The following is a 26,885-nucleotide window of genomic DNA, read 5'->3' on the forward strand; positions in this document are numbered from 1 at the left end:
ATTCATATTTTTTGTATTCTTCCCTCTGTTGTATTTGGACTGAAGGAGCACCAAATAGCGACATGTGCCGATTTTGCCTGTACATAGAGATTGATCTACATGAAAACAGGTTCAAGATGAAATATTGCCCAGCCAAAAAGGTTCTTTAAGTATAGGGAGAATAACCACACAGACACACAACATTATTGGGATATCTTTTGTAAAGTTGCAATGATTTATTTTACTAGTTTGTACAAAAGGCTTCTGACAACTGCTCTATGAAAAGAACCAGAAACGTGTATGCATTTTTGCCAACTGTTAATAAATATCTTCTTAAATAAGGAAACAAATGTGTTTAGGAACCGAGAATAATTTTTCCTGGATGTGATTGAAAAGGAATTCAGAGATGGAAATAAATAATTCTTCCGCTTGTGACAACTATTTACATAAAAATGTACAAAGAGTGAAGCTGATGTTAAGCCTAGCAACAGAAATCCTGTTATGTTAAAAAAACCCCAAACAAACAAAACAGAAACAATCCCCACATAATATTTAATATATGAATCCTATACAGCAAGATAGTGTGGTCCAAGTTAAAAATGCAATACATCAATGCAGTGACCACCAACACTGAAACACCCCCAAGAAAAACTAATCCTTGACTACTAAATAGTGGAAGTTTAGGCACGATTAGCTTTTAACTTTCTAGGTAGCACCGTGACTTCCTTTAGGAGGTTTAGAGAAGCACTGGTGTATATACGTATACAATGTCAAGAGACGCTTCCGCTCTGTGTGGTTTCAATGCCTTGCTCTACAGAAGAGACACACTGTGGGCAGTTTTGGCTGTTTATCATAGATGGTCTTGTCTGAAGGCTCCAGGGAGAGAAGGTCTCTTGGCTTCAGCTGCTGTCCTGCCATTTGGCTGCCTGTAACAGTTTGGCCAAAGTCTCACCTTGGGGCAGTAGGGCAGTTTGCTGGGGTTGCGCTGGCAGAGAGTGCGTGCTGCGGCTAGGCTGGTCCGGCAGATGTTTGTGTCTGCTGGGTTGGATGCTGGGCACATCTGGCAGTGTGGCAACTGCTCACCAAGGCCCCCGTCCAAAACCCAACGATGTCATGGAGAGACTTATGCTTTCCCATGAGCCTAATCCTGCTACTGAGAAAACTGGTAGGAACAGATCAATTGACTTAAATGAGATTAGAATTAGACCATCAAAAACCAGATTTCATAGACAGTAATTTTTTTTCTTCATTTGCTTGTTCTTTTTAAAGTGAGGCATCTAGTCTGGATTTGATCTGTGACTTAAAGGAAGAAGAGCAGTGATTTCCAGAATTGGGCGGTTGCGTTCATTTATCTTCTTTCTCTAACTCCCCTTTAAGGCAAGACGTGGCGCCAAGTTCCCGCTGCGGCTGCATCTCCCTGTCCACTCCGTGAGCAGAGAGAACCATCTCCAGGGATTTATTACGTTCTGGGCCCACCTATTGGAGGTTTAGTTTTTTGAAGTTTGGAGATTTAGAGCTGGGTGTGCAGTGGGCCTGGTGTTTTATTGGACAGAATTTTCTTTTTTATCTCTCTGGTATAACTTATGCCAGTCCTACTTTTGTAATCGCAACATATGCCAGAGTGTTGGATTGGTTTGTGATAGGTTACTGCTACTTTGTATTCTGATTTACAACTTCAACTGAGTTTTAATTACGTAAGTATGATGTTTGTGTAACCTGTGACTTTAAAAGAAGGAAAAATAAAAGCCCTGGGGGGATGTTTTCTTGCTCCTGGTTCTAGCTTGTTGGTGTGGTTCGAATGGCATTACTTTTTTTATTTTTTTTTTTAAAGGCGAAGCCAATAATGGAGCAGGGCTTTTATTGTAAATGCTGACCCTGGGAAGTAAGGTTTTCTAGGTTGCGTCTAGCTGAATCTGCGTGGTGCTGGATGTACGTCCCAGCTTACAGCACCCTCTGCACCTGAGCCTCCATGTTTTGAAAAAAGATTGGAAATTGTTCTATCTGTGAACTCAATGGACATTATCCAAACAGGAGCAGGATCTTTAGCTGGCTTTCACAGCTCCGTAGCTGCTTAGGATACCCCAGCTAAATGTTAGGTTTAATCCCTGTTTTTTAATGTTTTGCTGCTTTCCTGTTTCAAGTTCATAGAAAATTCAAAGTCTTTCTGGTTGCTAGAGGAAATTTCCTTCCCTGTTGACAGAAAAGAGTGTACGCCAAAAGTCTTGCTCTTTGGAATCATTTTCTTCAGTTCTTTTGCTTACCAGTCAGAATTTTTTTTAGACTGATCTGTCCTATGAATTAGTGTTAATCCAGATATAGTTTTTGCTACTATAGTTTAAAACTGGAAGTTGCATGTAATTAATCTTTATTTTTGCCTATGAAATTGAAGCAAACAGAGGGATGGAAGTAATAATTCTCTAACAAAATACCTGTTCACTCCAGGTATATTTTGTTCACTTATTTTATTGCAAACTGTGTTACACGAACTACACACGCTTATTAGTCACAGCACATTCTCACCTTGGATAGGTTATTATTTTTGAACTCACAATCAACACTGGTGAGTTTGCAATCTTCAGAAAGACTCAGTTGCGAAAGTATGTATTGTAGGAGCCAATTTTGTAGAAAGATTTGGTTTTAAATTGTTTCTCTGACTTGTTTCAGTTTACAAGCTCATTGTCTGTAATAAACTAAAACAAAATGTGTTCAAATGCCACTTAGATCCAGAAACTGTTCCATTGTCTGAACTTTCAGAAGCCCAGTCCTAAAAACTGTTTGGGATTTTTTTTAAACCGATTGCTGGAGTGCTAACCTTTTCCCCTCCCCCACACAGCCATACAAAAACACTCTTGACAAATAACTTTTTTTTTTCTTTTCCTTTCCTACAAATCTAATGACAGCCACATGCTCGTACCACCATGTTCCTGTATTTTTTTAAGATAACATTGGAGCTGTCATCAAAATAGAGCACTGAGATGGCATTGAGTTGTGTAGGAGCACAGCACGGTTTCGGCACAGTCTCTGGGTTTATAAAGTGAACCTGGGGAATAAGAGTAGAGGCGAGTTAAGATTTACTTTTCCCCTCTCCTCCCCCATATTTTTCTTTCCCAGGCAACCTTCTGCCTGTCCCATATGCTCACTCAGACATGTTTTGAACACCTGGCTTTGTGTACAAACATCTTGAGATGTCCCCTGCATGTACAGAGGCTGACGCACGCACCCAAGTCAGATCTAGCTGGAAATCTTTCAGTGAGGCAGGTTTTCATTAGAAAGTTCCCATGTGTCAGAGCAGTCAGTGCTCTGCAGGAGTGTACCAGTTACGATAAACTCTGTGGGACGTGCAGGCAAGGTCTTGTGAGAAATCCAGGGCCCCTGTCCCTGCGCCTGGCAGCACCGAGACCCAGCTGGGGCCCAGGGCTCCAGGTCCCCTGCTGCAGGACCTCCGAGGATAGGGGGGGAAAAAGCAAATAAAAAGGAATCTACCAGGACAAAACCACACAAGATGTTTCTTCCCTTGGAAACATAGATGCTTCTAGTTTCCTCAATACTTTTTGTGGTGTTGCGCAGGGACATGGGATGTGGGTGTAAAGGTGGAGTGAGCCTCATCGTGCCCTGCTGATGTGTGCAGGGGTCTGGGCTGTTAAGCTGGACCCAAGCTGAGTAGGGGAGGGCATCCGGACAGGTCAGTTGCAGGGGCCGCATAGCCGGGGTACTCGGGACCAGTGTGTCTTATGGCCCATGCCAAGAGCTGAGGTGCATTGGCTTTGGTGACATGGCTGGGGCTGCGTGGCCCCAGCCAAGGGTTCCCCTGAGCACAGGTGCTGTGCCACGAGGACACGCCAGCTCAGGGCTCCCATCTGGACATCTTTGCACAATTTCATAACACAAATACACCCACAGAGCAGCTGGGCTGGGCAATTTTGAGATTCACTGACCCCTTCCTAAGTCTGCCCCCAAATCCGCTTTTGGCAGCAGCCTGCAGTGGATCCTGACAGAGATTTTTCAAGAGATGCCAACAGTGGGTCTCACATCCTGCTCTTTCTGTCCTGTGCAGTGGGAGTACACCACCATTAAGATGTCTATCATAGGGCCCTTTGAAACTAGAGCGAGCGTGTCAATGTTTGCAGCAAAGACAAGGTAGTTCCTAGCCAACTATTAATTCAGGCCACTTGGCTAGACATGTTTAGCCAGATGCTGCAGGCATCTTAATGTACTAACGCAGACCTTCCCTCTCTTGTTAGCTTAGAGATTTTTTTTTCGTGTATAAACTTACTTCTGAGTAGCACGTATCAGAAATAACTCTGTACTAGGAGCTGCGGTGCACCTACCAGTGTCTGCACAATGGCATGATTTGTAGCATTCATGTATGAATTCAGTGGGAAAGCACATTCTCCTTCACAGTAATACGCAGCATAGCCCTCCGGAGCGATGATCCAGTCCTTGATTAAATTGAAGATGTTAGTTTGTGGAGAAAGACAGAAATATGGCGCAGTGAAGCAAAAAGCAGAACAGCACATATATCTAACAATTCATATGTCTGCATACAATGACAGTAGCCTGCAAAACAAAAATCTGCTACTCTGGCCTTTCTAATGGTATCTCATACACCTCTAAAACAGCCGCTTTTCCTGGAAGGACGTATCCCACTTTGCAAGTGTGCCCATAGAGTGCTGAACTTCAGGGTTTAGTTTTTTTATCTAGTCAGCAGTGTCCTTCTGGCTGTCCATAAGGATCACTTCACCATCACTGACATGCAGGCACAAGCTTTCAGAAATTAAAATGTCTTTAACCAGGTCTACAAGAATTGATAGATGAAAATGGGGAGCCGTATGTGCATTCATCGCTGCCAGAGGAAATTCAGGGGGCCACAGTTTCTCAAAAGAACCGAAGTGTGCTATTTTTCTAGACAGTGTTCCACTGAATATCTGTATACTCTGGCTTTGCAGAAGCACTTCTTAAGCATGCTAAAGGCAAGATACAATTTCTTCCCCCAAGGATAAAAAGCAAAATATCTCCAGTTATTGGCTTGATCTCACTATTGCAGCTCAGTCAGTGATGTGCAGAGGCACCCCAGCTCACACCCCAGTCACTCGCAGCCCTTACCTGCCACCCCAGGTCCCTGAAGCTGACGTAGAGCTCGTGCTTCTTGCAGGCTTGTCGCTGGTCGCTGCTGCTGTTCTCTGCATGAGGGGAGGGGGGGTCTGTGAGGCTGGGCTGCCCCAGCACCCACAGCCCTCAGCCATGCCCAGCAGGGAGCGAGGCATCACTGCTCAGCTGTTGCACTTGTGGCTTTTTTTTTAAAAAACATTTTCAGTTTTAGTCATAAAATAATGGCTGGGTTCAATATGTATGAAATGCCCCTCTGGCTTTTTGTGCAAAGCTAAAAAAGGCCTGGGAAAATAGGTGGGGTTTTTTTCCACCCCCTTTTCTTTTTGCCCTGGGCTTTCTTGGACCTCATATTAGCAAAAAGTAGATCTCTGATTACTGCCTGCTATATAAAATGAGAACCTGTGAAAGGAGTAATAGGGAAAGGCACTGTTTACCTATTTTCTAAATTTCTAACTGCATTACTGGTGATAGCTGCACCTTCAGGCCTACGAAGGCCACACGTGACATTAAGACAACGTGAAATCTGTTCTTCTGTCCAGTGCAGCTGGATGCAGATTTCAGACTTCTCGCAATGGGTGACAAGGCTGAAGCCAAAGAATAAAGCATCAGTCTGAATCGTGGATCTGAGCAACCATGACTGTCAGTGCAGTTTTAAAGTTGTGTCCATCCAGATGTATAGCCTGAGCTGCAGACCCAAGCAGAAGTACTGGAAAATATTTTTTCAACTCTTATTGTTGGAAACTAACTCAACACGGGGTCCCCAAGGTGGAAGCGGGACACTGGTTACAGGGAGTTTTCTAACCTTGCAGAAGTAAGAAATTCTTTTGTCCATTACCCAACTTAAAAAATTGAATTGATATATAAGTGCACACTTAAACTGCAGACCATCTATGCCTGGGGAACTGCAAAACCCAGAGCTTGGAAACACAAGCCATGGAAAACCATTTTAAGAGACTCTAGGACTTCAGGTGAGAGATACAGAAATAGATCTATGTGGGCAGGTCAGAGAAGCCACACCAATCACCAGGGCTGCAGAAAAACATCATGATTTCTAGGACAGGAACGACCTGATTAAATATCAGAAGCTGCAACAAGACTGATGGGAGAGAGTTCTCCCATAGCCTTGCAGGTAACCCTAGGCAACCCAAGGCAAAGGTGAGTTGTGTAAAATGATATTGTGCCCTGCGTTGTCCTTTTCCTTCCACTTCTTGCAAGCTCTCCTTCCATTCAGTGAAGTGCTCTCAGAAATAGAGTTGGAATTTGCCTTTGTCCTCAGCAGAGCTGGCCCTGCACTGCGGTTCCTGCTGGGAAGGTCACCAAGGGCCCGTTATTCTGAGGTATCTCGTAATTAAGCCACGTTTCTATTTTGAATGCCTGACGGAGTTTTCTTCCATATTAGGAAACACAGCTCCCCCCAGAACAGCTGCAGTTATCCTGAGAGACGAATGGGTTTTCCTCTTCCATGCAAAACTTTTGGGACTACTAAACTTTTTTGGGGCTAAACTTAAAATCACAAACTCTGAAAATCTACAGCATTTTGATTCAGATCCACTGAAATATATTATTGCTTTGATCACTTACACATTGGTTTAATGTAATTATCTTACATTTCAAAGTGAGAATTTATTTCATGTGGGAGAAAAGGAGATGGCCTTTTTTTAAAAATTAGATTAAGAAATCTCTCAGTTTAACACTGTTTCAAAGAAGCATTATTTTTTTAGCTTCTTTGGAATAATCCCTAATCTTAAATACTTTCAAATCAGCAAGATAACACTAGTGGTAGACAAAAGAGAAAACAAACAGGCTGAGCATGGGAAAAGCCATTCCCATCCAGTGTCAAGTCCAGCAGAGCATTATCCCACACCCAGACCCGCGCTGTACCTGCGATGTTCGACACCCGGAAAGCTTCCTGGTTCTTTGGCGGTTTTGATCGATTCTGGCTCCTTTGCTTCCCTCCCGTGGAGCGAATACTGCGAAGATGGACCTCAGTGGCTTTGAAGAAGGCTACGGTGAACGGCTGCTTGTTCTGCGGGCCGTGCCTTCCAATAAGACCCGCCAGTTTGGGATTGATGCTTTGCCCTTAACAACAGAACAGACTGATCAGAGGGCCTGCAGTAACTTTTCCATTTCAGCAGACATAGTAAGGATGACGAGGAGGAGAGCTGCTGCCTGGCTGCGAAGGGCGATTCCTAGGCAAGTCTGTATGCGTCGATCCACCAAGGGCCTGGACTTAATCGGCAAAGCTGCTTCTGACGAGAGCAGTCAGCTCAGCTAACTTCATTTTATATCTGCGTGTAAAAGTTACATAAAATAGTCCTACATATAATTATTTTACCCTAAATCCGCTTAGCATTAACTTTTCCTGCATTCTTTAGAGGGGTTTCTTTAAGTTCACCAACCTATAATTTGAAGTGATCCTATAAAAGGAACCATAAAACTCAGCCCATAGGAACACTAAATTCCCACTGGAAGGTTATTAACTTAAAATAAAAATGCCTTGTATGAAATGCTGACAGAGTTCCAGATATATTGTAGCTGAGAGAAACAAATAGTTCAGATGTTCAGAGACATTTTGCTTATTGCTGTATCTCAGCACTACTGTACCCAGTAACTGTGGATTACTGTTCGTGGTTTCTTCATCCTGGGCTTTTAAAATAGTTTTATTCTTAGTAAAAGATGATTAGGTGGTTTCTCTGTAGAATGAAATCAATTATTTACAGAAGACACAAGGGGTGGATGGCAGCAGGAAATTTAACGTTCCTCCCTGTTGCCTCCAAAGGGTATCTGGGCACTGTTGCGAAATGCAGGGGCGATACCCAGATTTACTCTGTTCCAAGCTATTGAGTACTGCTGCTAAGTCAAAGTTATGTTAATGGCTTTTGTGATCCTTCTGCTAAGGACAGAGCTGGGCCTTGTCAGCCACAAAGCAACTATGCCAGTGGACAGCTGACGCTTTCCGAGAAAGGCAGCCTGGCCAGGGAGAGCAGGCGAGGGGCTCTACAGTCCACTGACAAAAATGGCCTTATCTTGCTAGTTTCTGACTGCTGTGTGAAAAGAAGCTGGTAACCTGAAGTATTTATAGGTAATATTCTATAACTGCTGAGTCAAGTAAATACCAAGTCTTATAAATTATTGTCTTTATGGAATTGTTTCCATCTTTGCTCTTGCACACGTCCAGAAGATTGGTAAATGTGACAGACCCAGAAAAAAGGGGGCTGTGGTCAAAGAACGAGGCCAAGAAACAGACTGGCCTTGGCTGGAATCCATTTTCTATTTTTCCCAAAGTGCGCAGCCCAGCGAGCAAGTCCCAAGCTACAATATATGGGATTTGTGGAGAGGACTGGCTTGAGGTGGTTTAATGGGAGCACGGCAGCTTGGCAGCAGGACGGCTGCCCGGCGTGGCCAGGTCCCGTGGCACACCACCACGGAGGAGGAGCAGGGCCAGGCCTTGTAAAGTAGATAAAGTAAAACTAATCTGACAGCGCACCAGGAAAGCTGGGGCGAAAATAGCAAATGCAAAAACTCATGTACGTAGATTTATATGTGGACACACATCAACAGCTTCACCTTCTGCTTAAGCTCCTTTCTGGAAACTTGTCCAAACAGTTTTCATTTTAAACATTTGAGGCTGAGCCCACAAAGTGCTTAAGCAAGTAGCTAATGCTAAATATATAAGTAGTTCCACTTGTGCTCAGGCTTTGCTGGATGGAAGCCTTATTTCCTGAAAATAAGCTCAGCTGCAGGAGTCAGAGCTCATTGAATACTGCTCCTACGGTTTTTCCTGCCCCTTCAAAGTCTTTCTGTTTCCCTGAACTGTTTAAACCAGCAAGGGCATCTATGGCTGTGGTTTGTCCAGTGTCAATTATTTCACATTTGCCATGTCTCTAAAGAGTCAGTCAGCAGTATGCACTGAAGAGACCCACTTCATGCTGATATGTTTAATGGATTTGCATTAGCGCAGCAATAAGTAGCATTTGACCAATGAATTCCTCATGTAGCACTGACGTGTCATGTCCAAGGCCAGTATGGTGGCAATGTTTCTTTAGGGGGGAAAAAAGCATGTAATGCTCTGTATGTGAAGTAGCAAATTGCTCTTTATTAAAAGTGGGAAAAATCCACTTTCTAACTTTCCTATGCACCCAGGAAGCAAGGTTAAACACAAGGGCACGCGTGTAGTCCCCATCAGACAATGATAAACTTCTCCCAAAAGAACTAAAGCTGTGCTCTTGAAGCAGAGGGCATGGCTTTATCTATTTATGTAGCCGCTTTTCTAATACTGTCAAAAATGGGACCTTAAGTAATAAACTAAGTAAACCTAAGTGCGTAGCTGCTGTTCCCATGTGCTGCTGCTGTGCAAAGCATCTCGGGCGCTGGGCTCAGAGCCCACTGAAGGCTACTGAGTCACTCAAGTGTTTCTTTTGCTTGCTGCATGAGCTGATCCCCCTTTTCTAAGAGTAAACTTCTTTGATTCCACCCTAGTTATACCTGTTGATAGACTTATTTGGCAAGATTATAAAGAAGTACAAAGATCAGTTAAATTAATTTCTTTTGTATAATTTCATCTGGACAGTGCTCATGATGTCAGAATTTTTTGTACATATGTAATGACAGATACAAAGAAAATAATTTTTTTTCCTTTCTTCTAATTCACTTAAAGCTTTGGGGATTGCCCAAGCATATAGTGTTGCATCAAAATCCTGCTGTGTCTGCAGCATGTGATTTTCATATGAAGTTCAGGTGTAAAAGCAGCTTTCTTGTTAGCGCACACAGTTGGTCTAAATCCAAAATGAAACGTAGGGAGCAAGGAAGGACATGTCCTTGCCATTCAAAATAGAAAGAAAAATTCACGTGTATGGTGCAGAACTGTGAGTGCAAAGGGGTGCTGTCAGGGGACTTGGTTATAGAAGACAAGCAGAAAATCAGCTTCTGTGTCTCTGTATTTACTTTTTAAATACTGTAATTGGCTTTTCTACCTTTAATGACAGGCTGATTAAAGTATTCTTAGTCTATTTTGAGAAAGCAGCAAGTTACTTTTTATGTGATTTCAACCCTTTACGAACTCAGCTAGATTTTTCAGGAGTGTAAAAAGAAACCAGATTCCTAATTTTCATTGAGTCGAATAACAGATGAGAATGTGCTTTTCACTGAACTTGGGAATTTTTCTCTTTGAAAGCACTATCTGTGATAGACCTGGCTGTATTTGTTTAAGGGTCTACTCCTGATCACTCCAGCAGAGCAGACAGAGTAAGTGTGTGCAAAGTTACAGCGTTTCCTTGGATGTAGGATCCTGAAAAGTCTCCACTGAAATCTGTAACATATTCATAAATCAGCTGCCTTCCTCCTTAACGCTGAAAAACAGGATTTACTTTTGCTGTAAAATCACTAGGTGAGGGTGGGGGAGGACAGAGCGATAAGCAGGCTTTATCGGTATAAGAGTGTGAGTGTGATACTGTAGTGTCGGTAGTGTTTAGAGGTATTAAGCCTGCTTCCAGCTATCACTCTTCTGTGGACTCTGGGCTCAATCTTGATGTTTTTCCTATATGTGAACAGAATTGAATGAATGTGCGATGATTGTGGACACAGCTTCTGTACTTCCAAGTATTTCCTTTAGGAGGCAAACTGGAAACTAAAACCAAAGGCAAGTGTTTGAAAACAGGTTAAGCTTGTCTTGGCTGCTGATTTGCCTTACTGCTTTAGCTTTAAGAGTTAAGATTAAGTTGTAAACCAGGCTGGATTTGAGTCTTTATGCAAAGGTGGCAAAAGGCATCTGTCACTGGGGTGGGGACTAGTAACTTCCATGGTGAAGCTCCTGCTTTGTATCTGTGTTTGGGTTTCTGCATTCACTGCTCACTCAGAAAGGGCAGGTTAAAACAAACCCTGTGCACCTCTCTGTGCACAGATCTCGCATGAGTAAAATCGCCCTTTCATGTAAATGACTCTCCGCAGGCTGCTGCTTTGTGCAGTCTTTATGCGAAATACTACTTATTGGAAGCGGTTCAGAGTGTTGCATAAAAACCAATAGCAAGCCATTATCATAGATGCATATCTGGAGAATGAAAGTATGTTCTTAGATAACTACACTCAGGGTACTTATAATAGTTTTGAGCTGGATTTTGCTTAACCTCTCCTGCGGGGCAGACAGGCAGTTTCAGATGGTCCCAGGTCCTGGGAACCCCCAGAAGATCCAGGATACTTTGGTTTCCTTGCACAAGTCTCGAAGTGAGCATCAGGAATCTTAACTTTAAGACAAAGCAGCATGACTTTTTAGTTAAGACCTGGTTAGGAAAATTCCCTGATTCTAAACACATCCTTTCTGGAGATGTTTCAGAGCCAGGTCTTCCCACCCATTCCCAAACCTCACAGGTTTGTACTATAAGCACACTGCAGACCTCGGAGTCCAGACCAGGCATGACTTTACTAGGCATTTCTACTGCCACAAAGGAAATTAAAATGGTTCCTAGCTGTTTTCTGAATTTGAAAGGGCTTTTGTGCCAATTAACACCAGCCTTATACATCACTCAATTGTGTCTTTTCGCACATAGCAGAGTTTCTTCCTCTCTCCTCGACTGGGTTGCACTACCTGCAAATCAGCCAGCAGCATACACAAACCTTGGCAGGGATGGGTACGTAGCTCATACTGAAATGACTGCAGATAGGTTACCAATCTGCCAAAGCATTTGAGTACATCCTTAACCTGAAATATGTCTATGGATTATTTTTTTATTATTTATTTGCATCTTGGGCAAATTCAGGAAAAACATGCTTAAGAAATCCGATGCAAAAGAAGGGAGTACTGCATGCTTAAGGCTTCCCCTGGCTGGGATTCGTATAGCTGGAAAGGAGACTCCCTGATTGATGTTGGTGCCTGACACTCACCATCGATGCCTTCCACGGATAGCTGCAGGCCAAGATTGTGCTGGGGATTCACCACCCAGTGATTACTGGTTGCAGTAATGTCAAACACCAGCCACCCTTCTTCTGCGGCCCAGATTGTTCTAGAGTCAAGCAGGAACAAATCTGAATCCCTGAAAAAAAGATGAGTAATTCCCAGTTACCAGGCTGTCCACAGGAGTCTACAGACATTCACATACGTGCTTTAAGCGGCACACTCGGTCGGCCTTTCAGCAACAGGCGGATCATGCCAGAGCCGGGTTGGCGTGCTTCCCCGCCTAACCACCTTCAGATGAAGCGCTTTTCTTCCCTTTCCAAAAGGGAGGATGGGTTGAAGCAGAGTTGAGGTGGTTTTGGGTTACTTTGCTATTGCAGTTAACCTTAGAGCTGCTGATGCAACTTCAGAAAAAACGCTTGCTAGGCACAGATTTGCAAAATTATTGTTTGCATATGCAAACTTGGTAATTGGGCAGACAATGCTGCTCATTATCCTTTCCACACATAATTTCCTGACTTCTATGCATAATTGTAGCATTGGTGCAAGCCAGCTGGAACACTGGTGTGCATATTTTAATATATATAATGATTTTTTAAAAATTTGTTCATGTGAGGTTACGAATAATTGATTGAGGCAATAACCCTCTGCACAGTCGCAGGTCTGCATTACTTTGGGCAGCAATTTTCTTTCAATTCATTGCTTGAATTTTTTAAAGGCCACTGCTGGGTTTTTCTAGTTGAAGAGCTAATACCAGAAAATGAGAAAGATCAGAAACTGAGAAAATTTCATGCATTTGAAAGGGGTGAAATAATTCTGGATTTACAAAACATTTCCTGGCAAATTTCTGTAAAATGAAAATTTGAGAAAACACAGGTTCTGTAAAGGAAGGGATCTTCTCTTATCGGAAATTAAGAAAGAGACAAAACTTGGATGAGAATACTGGATAGTGGTGCAGTTTCTTTGTAAAAAACGACTTTACAAGAACAAAGAAACACAGTGGAAGTGTCTAGACAAGTCCCGTAAGAGCTGCTTTTGTAGTTACCGTGCACAAACATGATGACTTGTTTAAGTGTAATTATATCCTTTTGAATGAAGAAATATCCTTGGAAAATCCTTTAATCATGTCCTCAAAGCTTAAAGAAGGCCTTATCAATTTTGTCACTATTGATTTGTCACGCCAATAAATATACGTAACTTAGTTTACACAGCGCCTCTTGTTTGCATGAAATATCAAGTGATCAAAAAATGAATTTGAGAAGTGCTGTCAGCATAGCGGCTTTTGTCTCATAGCTTTTAGTGATTCTTTTCCCCCTGAGATATCAAGAAATTAGAGGCTTTTGTCCCACACAGCTGACTCAAAACAGAAATGGGAGTTTTATTGCAATGTTTTTACAGTCTAGCTTTCCTTTCAACCTTTGTGGGCCAGGGCGTGTAAGAGATGATGGCTTTCCTCCGTGAGCTAATGGATGTCACCGCCTCTGGCTCCGTGCTGGCTCACATGACAGTAAACTTCTGAAATTAGCTCCCACAGAGCACGTGAGCACATCGCCCAGCGTGTGGTGCCGAAAAGGAGGATTCTGTCCTTTCCTCACTAATGCACGATGCTGTTGACCTTAGCTGAACACGTATATACAGCCAATGCTGCTGAGGGTGCGATTAGTGCTGCGTGGGGCAGCCGGAAGAAAAGCAGTGGCTTTCTGTCTGCTCCGTTCAGAACAATGAGCCAAGGTCTGATGCTTGCAAGAGATGTTTTGCAGGGGTGGGATTGTAAGAATTGCAGTTCCTTCCTTCACCCAGGACATCCCTGCCACAGAGAAAGGCACAGGAGAGGAAGCTTTGCTTTCTTTTAAACAAAAGTTCTGGTTTGGGGAAGAAGCCCTACATCAGAATTGAACTTCCTGCAGTGCTTTCCTACTAACACATAAGGGGTCCTGGGAGAGTATTTTGGTGATGTTTAGGCAGCCAAAGCAGCCGGCTCAGGAAGGGGCCGTGGTACAGTGATGGAGAGCCTCAACCCAGGTGTTGGGAGCTGCTCTCTGGAGCTCAGTCAGCTTTGCTGGGTGCACCTAGGACAGCTGAAGATAAACAGTATGGATAACCCCCTCCCTCCACATACACGTTAGTCACAGCAATGAAAGATGCCTGAACTCCAACTGGGGGACAAATTTCCTGGGGTTTCATCCCCACCCAGAAGCGATGGCCCTGTTCCCACTGTGCATGACGCAGCGCATGGACACCTCCCACCCTTCCCTGTTTACAACACGCTGAACAAAACACATCCCAGAGGAGCTGGGGATGAGGGAGTAGTACGGATTGGCCCGTTCCAATGGCTGAGTCCAAGTTTCCAGAAGTAAAGGGTTTTTATGTTCACATACTGCATCATTTACGCATGGCCCCTGAATGGAACTCATGATTCACACAAGGTTTAGTTAACAGGGACTTGGCTTGCTTGGTTTTTCTCCCTTGTACTTTGCAGGTTGAAGATAATAGCAGTAACGATAACTTTTTTTGTTTTTAGCTACTGCTCAACTGCAGTATTACTCAGAAAAACCAGCCTTTAAGCTTCCCATGCTGACATGATGCAATCAGGGTAACCAGACAACATGAGGCATCAAGTACCAGGGTGAGTCAGTCTGGGAAATTGTATAATGGTTTGTTTTCCTGTAGTTACAGCAATGTGCAAACAATAGGCCTGGAGGGGAAGCCCAAAGTGAGGGAGATCAAAGGGACCCACTAAAGGGAAATATCCTTCCCACACACGCTTGGAACATTTGGACCCAGAAAGGCCCCATGTCAGATGCTCTCTGGAGAAGTTCAAGCACTCCTGGATTAGCGCTTTCCACTCTGGCCCACCAGCAGTGGCCAGAGATGGGATGCAAAACCTGACTGGTGGTGCAAGCAGAGGCTCCTGAGATTGTGGCACCTGTTCTGATGAGAAGAAACCTCTTGTTCTTTTAAAGAGAACAACCTCCCTTTAAGTGACATGCCCTGCTCTCCAAAGACTTACGGCAAACAGTGTTAAATCACCAGCTAATCGACAGCAAGGCCTTCAGGCATCATTGTTGGACAAGACATAATAAACGTAGCAAAGAAATGTTATTCTGCTTAGACCTAAACAAAATATGCTCTGAGGGCTCCCACCTAATGAGTTATCATATGAGACGGTGCTAGTTAAGTCTAAATAATGTGGCTGGTTTGGGTTTTAGGTTTGAGATAAAGATTCAAGTACAAAGAGAAAAGGTTTCTAGTGCACATCTCACCTTCTGGTACCTTACCTACCAACTGTATGCATATTTAGAGCATTCTTGCAGCAATGTGAATAATGGCTCTGCAACCAGCAGGCAGAAAAGCACTTTGGTTCCTTGGCCCTGCATTCAATCCCTTCATTTGAGAACTTCAGAGTATGTGAGAAATTGTACTGAACCTCCCACCAGACCAAGAAATTGGAAGAGGCATTTTACAGAAAATTAAGATGGGCCATGGAAATGTTGATGTCTAGATTAGAATTACCTGAATTCTGGGTCCAGACCGCAAGTATGTTTTGTTGACACCACATCAAAATGGGTCAGCATTCAAAAAACGTACATCAGCAGGACCGTCAAAGCTTTTAGCAAGGATAAAACTCAGGGCTTTCAGCTCAATTTTCTCAAGCATTGTGCTGTCGATGGAGCCTAAGATGAGGACAGGAGGTTGGCACTCGTCTGCTGATCGCTTTGGTAGTGTCTGGTGCTGGATGCCAGAAAGGAGAGGCACCTTCTGCTAGCACTCCTAAAAATTTGTCTACAGGTCATAGAACTGCTGTGTGGTCTACAAAATTTCCGTAGTGAACTTGATGTTTTCTGGACTCAAGGGTGCATAACAAGTCTTGCAAAGTGGACTCAAGGGTGCATAACAAGTCTTGCAAAGTGAGGATGGCTGAGGAGGATGCATGTGAGATTGTGTCTGGAAAGCAGCTGGTGTTACGGAGGTGGAAGTGCTGTGTGTGACCAGGGATGTGGAGGGCGGGTGGCATGAGTGGGTAAGAAAGAGGATCACAGGGGATTAGTGGAAGGGAAAAGGACTGGAAGAAGTGAGGTTTGTGGAGAAAATAGGGGAGACAAAATGCAGAAAAGGCAAGTAAGAATATTCTGAAAGGAATTATTCTTGAAAGGAAACGGTGAGGAAGAGAGTTGCCACGTTGCAATGCAGTAATTCTAAGACAAGAAAAAGCATTACCAACCAAGAAGCTTCATGAAAATAGTATGTACGGGCTCTTTGCCTTTTGCTGGGGTATTTTTTCAGCTTCTAGGATGCACTTTAGTTTGTAGCTATAAACACTAGAAATGTATCCAAAAATCAGAAGTACAGCATGTCTCCTGATCACCTGCCTTGCTGAGTTGGGGCATAAGAACATGGACTAGCAAGAAAGACTCAATGAAAATATGAGAGTTGGCAATTCTGGAGTAGCAAGGGAGAACAGGAGATAAAACTCTGCATTTATAAGCTATAATGCTGTAAGTTCTGTACTGCTCTAGGGTAGCCCTCTTATCAAACAGCACCAGCTTTTGCATCTGTTGTCTTCACTCGCTTTCCCCATCTGCCTCATCAGCTCTGCTAGTTCAAGCTGCTGGTTGACAAGTGGTAATAAACACTAATGAGCACTTCCAAATGGGTTAAAAATCAATGGGAAGAAGGACAGGCAGCGGAAGAGAAGGAGACTCTCAGCAGCTCTCATTACCAGACTGATTCCTGCGAGGCGCTGGCACCCTTGGCTGCGGGCAGACTTGGAGCCCTGGCTCACCTGGCCGTGTCCTGGTAGCAGCCAGCCCAGGGCCACTGCCAGCAGGTCCTGCCGTCCCTTGCCTGTGTTCAGGTCGTCTGCCAGCCCAAAGAGCACGCCGAGGCTGCCTGGCAGCTACGCCGCTCAAAGCCCTCCCTGCTGGTTTGAGGAATTACAGATCTAGCAGTGTTTTAAACAATAACCGTACTGTGACACCCTGCAACAGACTTCGGATTGCTTTACAAATATGGGTCAACCCTCCTGCTTCCGTTTTCAAGTGGGAAACACTTGAGGCACAGATGTGTTAAATGTCTTACTGACTCGGCATGTAAACCACAGCCACTAAGCCAGGAGCATAATCCTATCCTCCTGACTGGTGTTCTAACCCTAGAGGGGCTGTTTGGGTCATGGGCATGGTGCAAGATGGCAAGTTTACTAACAGGCAGCCCAAGGACAGTGCTGGCATCAGGGAACAGGGTCAATTCATGTCCAGGTTTGAGGAGGTGAAGGGAGGAGCAGGCAGAAGGAGCATCCTGGGAGGGCGAGAGGAGATCTGGGCTTAAAGGCATATGTTTGGATTAAAAACCTGCAGTATCCAGATTCCAGTTTGCTTGGTGTCATTGCTTAAAGTCAGCTGCAGCTGTCCAAAGACAAGCTTAGGAAAATATTTTTCAGACTTTCCTACTTTCAGAGGGCCCCAGGATCTCCCTGGGCCTCTCCCTGGCACGTTTGCAACACCCTCTGTACACAGACCTGATGCGGCCATCCTCCCACACCTTCCCCTCCCCGCGCGCCTGGGATCCCCTGCTTATCCTTCCCCCTCCCTCCCTGATAAAGCCCTCCCCGTGCCCCCGGGGAGCAGCCGCCAGCCAAACCCAGCCTGGGGTCTGCTCCAGGCAAAGGGGTGGCCACAGCAGCAGCGCAGTTTGCTTGGAGGGGATTTCCACCAAGGACTGGTCTGAAAACTGGCTGTAGTGACACACCTGCGTAAATTTTGTTGACTCTTGGGAGAAATTAAATGCACTTTAAAATTTCAGCAGATTCTTAATTCTGTTTTGTGTGTTTCTCGTAGTCATGTTCCCTTTCCTATGTGGTGTTTGAGAAGGGTAAGGTCTAGGTTTCAAAGACTGATTGAAAGTGGCAGTGGGAGTTTGTTACAGAGAGATGCAACATGTTTCCTAAATATGAAGCATCTTGTAAAAGCAGTGCTGAGAGAAATGAGGTTATATACATATCTCTGACACTTTATATACAGCTGTTTCTATTCAGCGTTGAATTGCTGTTCATCGTGCATCACTTAGCTGAGCAAGAGCCCACTGGGGTATGCAGAATGCCTCCTGCAGCTACTCAAGTGCCTGTGAAGAGTTGTGCCTTGCTAAGTGAGTTCAGGATTTGTCAGAGGTTTTGCAGACTGCGGTGGCTTTTAGGAATGGTCTGAAAGAGATAACTAGATGCAGCTCTGTTCTTGGAGAGCGACAGGGTTTCCACGCTAAAGTTCCCTTGCTGCTCGCAAAGAGGCGAGTACAGTTATCAACTGATTTGAAGATAAGTCACCATTAAAAAAAAAAAGTTAAAGCTATTGTCAGTACCTTTCTAGATGCTGTTAGTACTTGCAGATACCATCATGGTGCTGGGGCACAAACGTTAAAACAAGCTATACCCTTCTTTGCTGCACCATCCCTAGAACAATCGCACTGGGACTTAAAAAAGCTCCAAAAAGCAGGCACATCTGCTTCACGGGTTGGGTGGGCCTAAGCCTTTCTAAGTTACTAGAATTACATGTTTCAACCCACAACACGGAAACAGACTCCAATGAACAGGAGAAAGGGGCTGGAGAGGCGCTCAGGTTTGATCTGGGTGCAGAAGTGGTGTAGTTTGAGCACAGACTAAAGCGTTCCAGCTGCAAGTCAAACCCAGGAATGCATCGTGCAAGATCTTATTTTTCTGTAGGGCTGGTAACATGAGCATTCAAATCATTCATGGTCTTTGAAGCCTGTGAAATCCATAATGGCCACAAAGTGAACATGAAGCAACTACATTTCAATTACCAAAGGCTGGTCAAGTACCTGGCTTTATTCTCTCCAGTAACAAAACTCCCATCGACTTCAAAGGGGTTGGGATTTACTCCACAGTGCAAGTGCTGGGTCCAGTGAAATCAGAGATGTAACTCTGGGATGAGGTATTTTAGCTTCTGAAGGTGCAGATAGATGGGCAGGATCGAGCTCTGGTGTTGAGGGAAGCTATAAAGTCTGCATTTGTTCTGCAGCTTCAGGCTGATAAATTGAGGATGATGCCCTTACTGATAATCTGCCCCAGAACTACACGGGTACTTTTGGAAAATACACGAGTTCCTGTCAATTGCAACAGGAGCTGGGTATCCAGCCTGCTTAGCTGCTATTAGCAATCCCTCTGCACACCTGTGTGTCTCTTCAGCACTGAAGTCCCTTCGAAATTCTTGCTTTGGCCAGCGCTTACAACACTAGCGGAGAGTCTGAGGGTAATGGACATTCTGTTACAGAGTGGTTCACAAACTATTTCATGATTCCGCTGTAAAAGTATCAAAGTTCATTTTTCTCAGGCTCATATCGATAACCTTTATTTTGACATGTTCCCTGCATAGATGCCCGAGATAAATGACTTTCAACACCTCATAGCAAGCCATGTGCCCCATGATGTGTGCTCCCTAGCACTTTGCTTTCCCGCAGCACCCAGGAGGGGGGAGGCAGAGGCTGGAGCAGCACCCGGCTCCCTGATGGCAGCCTTTAGTTCCCACTAGCAGGTTTGCGACCACAAACAGGGACTTGATGTCCCGCTGCTCAGCACCCTTCTCAAGCCAGTCACTGGCTGTATAAAACTCTTTCCCAGGCTTCTGGGTGAGTGAACCATGAAGACCAAACAGAAGTTGGACATGAGTCACTGGACTTTCAGTTATACGCGCGAAAGCTTTGAGACATGTTATATTAGTCAAAACATCAAATGTTTTCACTGTGTTTATGACATTAGGAACATTTTTGTTCATGAATGTACTTGTTTGCTTAAAGTGAATAACTGATGCTTTGTGCCTAAAGAATGCTGTACATGCCTTTTTATAGAGCAGATGCTGCCAGTTTGAAAAGCCTGCCTTGCAATGAATTCAGATTTGGAAAGGCCAGAAGGAATATCTGATCATTTAGTCTGGTTTCCTATACACACCTGTAATAATATCTTCAGTTTGACGGAGATATAATTTCTGTCAGTCAAAGTCCAGAGTGGCAGCCCGTCTGCTACAAGGATGGGCTCTTGTTCTTACTGCCAGGGTTGTGAGGCATCTCTGCCCACAACTGAGCAGGCGGACGGAGGACAGCTTCCACCCTGCGTTCAAGTGTCAGTACTATTGAGGGGCAGGATTTCAGGAATAGTCTGCTGCGGGTGCAGCTGTTTCTCTGGAAAGACCTGTGCCTGTATTTTTCACCAACAATAAATTGCAGACAAGAGATGTTTCTGGTTAGATACCTGCCAACCTGTCTGAACTTGTAAGTAAAGACTGAACAAGTCTTTAATTGTTGAACTGCGTACTTAGGGTTTATTTGAACTGAGAGCACACCATCACACCCTCCAAACTGGAGGCTCATCTGAGGTTTAACTGAAAATCAAGCCTCCAGTGTATCCGATGGTCTCTTCACCCTCAAACGGAAAAAACACCAGTAAGCCTCAGCTTAGGCTTTCCAGCTGCATCCCGCGCTGGTTTTGTAGCCCTAGAAGCTGTCCCAATCTCTGCGGTGCGTTGCTGTGTTGCGAGGGAGAGACGATGCTGCAGCTGCCTCTGGAGAGCCTGGCACTGAGCTGCTGTGCCTTGGTGCACTCAGGGGGGAGCTGCACAGAGCAGGGGGGTACAGGCCTGGAGAATGCCTGGTGTTTCAGACCCCGAAAGGCAATTCCAGCAGTCTCCTGGGAGGTGCCACTGCTCTTGGATCATCGTAAGCGCACAGGAACAGGGAAAACCATTTGGTTTTATGTTGGCCATTGTACCTGCCGTGCTCTGGGGAGAGGAACCTACAAAGCCAAACGTGAGCAAAGGTTTTCTTGCCTGCATGGGGGGGGAGGGTTTGGCTTTGTTTTGCTCTTGTTGCTAACAGCGTCAGATGGGTCTGACTTTCCAGCCTGCTCAGGATGAGACAAACAGCCAAGGAAGCATCAAAGCGAATGGCTGCTTTTTGATCAACATTGGAGAGAGTTTGTTTTCTTTCTCCACTTGCCCAATGACACACTGACTTGGATGACTGGTCTGTGACAGAGCCACTTGGAAAATGTCAGTGGAAAAATGCAGAAAAAGAGCAAATATTTTTACAAATGTTAGGGACAATATTTTTACCTTTGGTCAATCCAAACCAACAGGAACATTTTCTCAGGACAAACTGTTCAAAACTCACCATTTCCTGTGCCAAAACGTATGCAAAGGGTGAATATGCATGAACATCATTTTAAAAAGTGTTCCTGTGGCGAATGCGATGCAGTAAAATTGCATCTAACCTAGTAGCTGGAACATCTGTATAATTAGCAAGATTCCTCACCTCTTCCAGCCAGCGGTTCACGTATATGCCTGCCCTTCACATACATTTTTTCCTTTAGGAATAAGAGTTTATGAAGCTGACAGTTTGTAGAAACACTTGCTGCTCCACACATAACTATCCCCAGTGGGTACCTTGCAGCCCTCTCTACACATAGTTTTAACAAAACTGTGGATATATCATCTTAAAATTAAGGTAATAAATGTCATCCTGACTCTGTCTGTAAGATTCCTAGTGGGCGCCTACCTCACTTAACAGGATCTGAAGGAGAACTTCCCTGGTATCTGATGGGGAAGGACGTTTACTCCAAGAACAGGTTTCTGTTCCCGATGCCCTAGCGCACGGGTCAGGGCCTTTTCATCTGCCAACACATCTCTTGTTTCTGCTCTTCCCGAGAGTGAAAAGTTTCCCCTGCAGGCTTGTGGCTCTATAAGCTGCTCAAGAAGTACAGCAGAGGGAGGCTTCTATCTTTGTAAGGGCCCAAGATGGAATAAACTGAAATGTAGTAAGCAGGACATCTAATGGGTCCTATGTGCATTTGTGGCTCGTTGCTTTCTCCTTTAAGAAAGCCTGGTTAAAATGTATAGTTTGAATTATCATTGTTTGATAAAGATAGATTAATATTAGCATAGTCCACAAACCCTGCAAATAATTATATCATTAGAAATGCCAAGAGAACCATGAGTTGTGACCCATAAAATTGGAATTTCAGATGTGCAAGAAAACACACCCGCATATAAATACTTTTACCATACAGCAAAGCCAGTAGAAATTCTCACCATTTTAAAAGTTGATAAGGTTTCCTGTCATATGCTAAAGGATCAAAAAACGCAAAACATTTTTTTCTGCCTTTTTATTAGCTTATATAAAGCCAGATTCCTCATTACGCTATTTTTTCCTACCCTTTTGGACTTTCCGCTTTTTAAATCCCTAGTGTTTCTTTTTTCATAAACCTAAATTAGGGCTGTAGTTTTACTACCCTGTGTTCAGTAGTCCTAGAGAACAGCTTCTGACCAGCATGTGTAAATATTTTTCACGTAAATAAATGCAACCTCACTTTTGGTAGGATTGGTATGTAAAAGAAATAAGTGCAAATGAAACTAAGTGCATTTGATAAATGGTTTGGGATTGCTGATTAATTGGAACTAAAAACAGATGAGAAAATTGAACATATGTTCTTATTCAGGTTCCCTGGAGGATTTGTCAGGGAGCTTGGCATACATTAATAATTGCTTGGAATGGATTTAATAGCTCATGTTGTAGTTTCGCACACACAAAACCATCAGTCAATATAAAAAACATGGTGTCACCCATCTTTGTTAATTAGGAATCTCGAACGCCTTTGGTAATCAATGCCAGTAATTAAGCTACAATTAGAAAGGCAGCATTCGGATGTGGTTTTGCCACCTCAGGATCTATAAGCAGCGGGAGGAAGAGGGTAGGTCTTCCAGAAATCTTTAAATACTCCGACTTTATGATCTTTTCCTGTACTAGCACACAGCCAGGCTTGTTTGCTTCTCAGCTACCGAGCGCTCCCAGGGACAAGAGCGACAGTGTTGGGGACACTGTGGATGCTCCCTGGGGCACGTGAAGGCTCATGGGGCACCTTGTTCCCAAGTCCTCAGTGGCTGACCACACAAGGCAGCTACGTGCCCGCTGCGTTAGCATTGACTGAGATTTCACTGTACAACCCCGATGCCTAAGCCCAGCTCTTCAGACACTTCTGCTGACAGCATCGGTGTTTCTAAAACTATGGGACATAACTCTCTGAAGGAACGTACAGTGCTTGCGCTTTAGTCAGGACTTCCTTGCGGGTCACTCACCTTCCCGGGTGCTCCTGGAGTACCTGGTAGACACTAATCTGGAACGTTTCGTTATCGAAGCGTTCGCGGATGTAATCCTTATATATTCTGAACTCGGCAGCCGTCACTGCTTCCCCCTCTGGGATTCTGGAGAGATCAAACCTGAACTCTCGGTAGTGGCAGCGCTGATGGTGAAACTCTCTGTCATGCTCCACTGAAACAGAAAAACAGCCCATTAGCCACCTGCTTTGTTCCCTTTCCCCTCGCCATCAAACAAGCTTGCAAGTTGCCACAACAGAAAAGGGCAAGAATATCTGATTGCAGCATCTCATGCTGTTGTGCGGTTCATTAAAGCACGTAGGAAATACATGACTCTGTCTGGGCTGTTACAAGCATGTATGTGTTTATCGGACTCTCTTTGAAACAGTTTTACAGCTGGCTGGTACAGGGTGTGGGTGACCATTGTGTTTTAATGATTTTTGGCAGCTTTGTGCTTGACAAGTGACTCTGGACATTTGCCACCGATAATGACCAAGCTGCTGTGGGAAGGAGCTGGAAGAAACAGATGAGGCTTTTCAGGAGTGCTGGCTCTTGGCCTGACTCTGCTTCTGAAAATTACACACGCACACATGCATACCCGCACACATATATACACAAATTCCAGTCCTTGAGGCTTTTCATGCCAGTGACCCACATTCAGTGCCAGCTGAATTCACCACAAACTCACAGCCCTGCTCCGCAGGGTCAAAGCTTTCATTTTAAAGCATCTTTAGTGATCAGGGCTGTGAAGCAAACGTTCAAAATGAAGACCTTCTTCCACCTTCTTCCCAACCCTCACCGTGAAATAACAAGAAGTGCCTGAGTCCTCCCAAGACAGAGTCACCAAGTGACAGGTCTACCTGTCTTCTGATGGACAGCTGATGGTCTCGCGTAACACTGCTTGTGAATATTAAAGCTGAGGGTCAGTGATATGAGGAATCAAAGATTTCAAGACTGTCCTCCAGCAAGGGGAAGGAGAGGAGTCAGTGCCCCAGCCCGGCCCATGAAGTGAAGTGCTCTTCTTGGAACAAATTCCAAATTAAATAGACAAGTCAGACAAAGGGAAATGGGGAAACAGAGGCATAAGGGATGAACTGACTCACCAGAGGTCACAGCACATGTCATTTTAAGAGCTGAGGTTTGAACCAGGGACTTCCCGTATGTCCCAGCCCCATCGTCTGTCCACTTGACCTCCCTGCAGCTCGACTGCACAATTCAAGTAGTAAGCTCTGAGATTTTCTTGGCAAAGAATGTGTGCCTTTCTACAGGCCTGATTCTCTTCTGGCAGCAGTAAATCCATTGTGTAAATCCATTGACTTAAATGGAATTACTCCTGAAAAAGACGAGTTTCAAGCCCAGGTCTGGAAAGTGCTATTTAAATTTACAGCGCTGCACGGTACAAATCTGTATCAGCACTCGGGAGGGCCTCCCCTGCAGCGGGGACGGAGCGTGGGGAGCCGCCGGGAACCGGGTTGCGTCCAAGCGCTTGCAGGGAGCAGGGTCAGCACTGCTTTGCTGGCCGAGATTCGGCAGCTGGCCCCGGGCTCTTCCTCTTCTCGCACATTATTTCTGCAAGGAGTCCAGGGCTCGCAGTTTGCCACTGTGTGATCACTGTGCAGGGAAGTACTTCAGAGCTCTTACTAATAGCTGGGATTCATCTTAGAGGGCTTTTTAGGTATGAAACCCCTAAACTTTCCAAGACAGAGGCGAATAAGTTCAGCGAATGGTTTTATAGGTTGAGCAGTCTTAGTGTGCACTGAATGAACAAAGTTATTGTTGCAGCTTTAGCCCTAGCATCTCATACAGCCTCGGGAAGATCGCTCAGTCTGTCATACGCTGAAGTGGGGGAGTATTGTGAATATCCACCTGTGTTTGTAAAACACTTGGCAGGCTGAAACTGCCCTGTAAGTGCTAGCAACACTATTAAATGTGCCTCAATCCCTTTCCTCCAAAGCATTCTCAGCAGAAGAAGATATAAAGAGTATGATTTCAGTCTCAAAGGAATTTGTCTGTACCTAAATTATAGAGAGGAGGAAAAAGTATTTTAATATGGAATAGCTCCTTTAACCACAACTATAGAAGAATGAATATAATGTTGTATGGTTTTAGTTAGATTACAGATATCATCACCAGCAGGGTGTATTATAGAGAGGTCTAGAGGTACCTACACGATTTGCTTCCAAAGACATAGGAAGGCTGAATTTTCAAAGGAAGGTGGGTGCACCCTTTCAGTGCACACACACGATGACAACTACATCGGCCAACACCAGTCTTTAGCTGCACTTCATACACAAAGTCTGGCAACAAACACATGAAGATGAAACTTTTTCGGGTGCTACTAGAGTTCACAGTGATTCCCACCGTAGAGCCCTAGAAAAAATATGTCATATTAGTATGAAAAATTAATGGCCAGGGTCATAAAATAAAGAGCTCCGAAGTTTGAACTTTCCCATGCTTTGCAGATGTTTGGATATAGGGTTTTGGGCTGAGCCATCTTTAGTGTTAAAGCAAACATTCCTGTGGCTATAGTCATTAAGATCATGAAAATATGTGGATATGTAACTGAAGAAAGAATCCCAAGAAACCCTTCAACCCAGTGTTTATTGTTTTTCCCCTTTTTCTTTGCACTCTGGACCTATCTGCTGACCCAGAAGTAACAAATCCTTTCAGAACTAATTTATGAGAAACACTGACCCTGAATCAACATCTGTTGGATGACTGCAGTAAATCTTATTACATAATTAAACACCAAAATCTATGTTAAAATAACGTTAAGGGTCTGACCTGAACTCATAAAAGCACGACTCTTCATTATGAGGGCTGAAATCCTATCCTTAATTCATGCTGCTGTGCGTTGGTATTTGTGAACATATGGTACAGCATATATGATTGTGTACTTTTTGTAGACCCCAGTAATACCTTAAGCACAACAGCACAAGGTACGCAGGGGAGCGCTCGAGAGGTCTGAATTTCCTGGGTTTGACGGGTGTTAGTCAGACCTTTGACAATACTGCAACTGGGTTGTTTCCAATTAATTACCTGAGGAGTTTGAACTGGAGGGGGTGTTTAAAAAAAAAAGAGGGGAGGGGGAATGGTATTTTAAGTGTTCACCAAAACAGTCAAGCAAATTGCTACCGCTCTTCGAATACAACTGTAGTTTCTCCATTAGATCTGTAAAATCCGTGATCCCTATTGACACAACATACCATAATGAGGACCTTTTGGTCATTCTTCAAGGACTTAATCTCAGCTGTTTGTCAGCCATTATGCAGCCCTTAAAAGTCATCAGGCAATATGAATATTTCCTGGGTATGCTTAATAGCCCTTCTGCCCAAAGAACTTGAACTCCTGTTTGTCCCAGGTTCATAGTTCTTACAAATCACTACTACCCAAAAGCTTTTGGTGAATGGTTTTAGCCCAGCTCCTAATTTCAAACATTGGAAATTCCAGCTCAGAAACGGTCACAACTCAAATGCCTTGGCAAGGCAGATGCTTGGAGAGGAAGCCAAAGCTCTGGATGTGCAATTAAAGGTTGCAAAATATGAAAAGGAAGAACACCCTTGAAAAATAACTCTTCTATGTAACAGACTGTGTGCCTTAGCTGTGGGAAAACAGTAGATCTCCTCTCCTAAAAAAACAATTCAAAGTCACTCACAGGTGATGCATATGTAAATGAACCTCTCTCCTCATTTCTAGAAGTGGTCTCCCATTTTGGAGGCACAACCACTATCAACAGATTATGACCTAATTTAACACATGGC

The 26,885-nt window shown here is 44.2% G+C and overlaps 1 protein-coding gene across 1 annotated transcript in view; it reads right to left on the minus strand.

Annotated features, from left to right (window-relative positions):
* Positions 1-245: 245 nt before the first annotated feature.
* The window catches only part of BMP7 (bone morphogenetic protein 7), a 47,329-nt gene continuing 20,689 nt past the window's right edge, over positions 246-26,885 (minus strand). The window contains exons 2-7 of the mRNA XM_075438559.1: positions 23,107-23,299; positions 11,965-12,113; positions 6,970-7,167; positions 5,083-5,159; positions 4,308-4,418; positions 246-3,019 (exon numbers count right to left, since the gene is read on the minus strand). Coding sequence (XP_075294674.1) covers positions 2,870-3,019; positions 4,308-4,418; positions 5,083-5,159; positions 6,970-7,167; positions 11,965-12,113; positions 23,107-23,299 — 878 coding nt within the window. The 3' untranslated portion in view covers positions 246-2,869. The remainder of the gene's footprint in view (positions 3,020-4,307; positions 4,419-5,082; positions 5,160-6,969; positions 7,168-11,964; positions 12,114-23,106; positions 23,300-26,885) is intronic.

Source organism: Opisthocomus hoazin, chromosome 18, assembly GCF_030867145.1.
Source record: "Opisthocomus hoazin isolate bOpiHoa1 chromosome 18, bOpiHoa1.hap1, whole genome shotgun sequence".
Classification (NCBI taxonomy): domain Eukaryota; kingdom Metazoa; phylum Chordata; class Aves; order Opisthocomiformes; family Opisthocomidae; genus Opisthocomus; species Opisthocomus hoazin.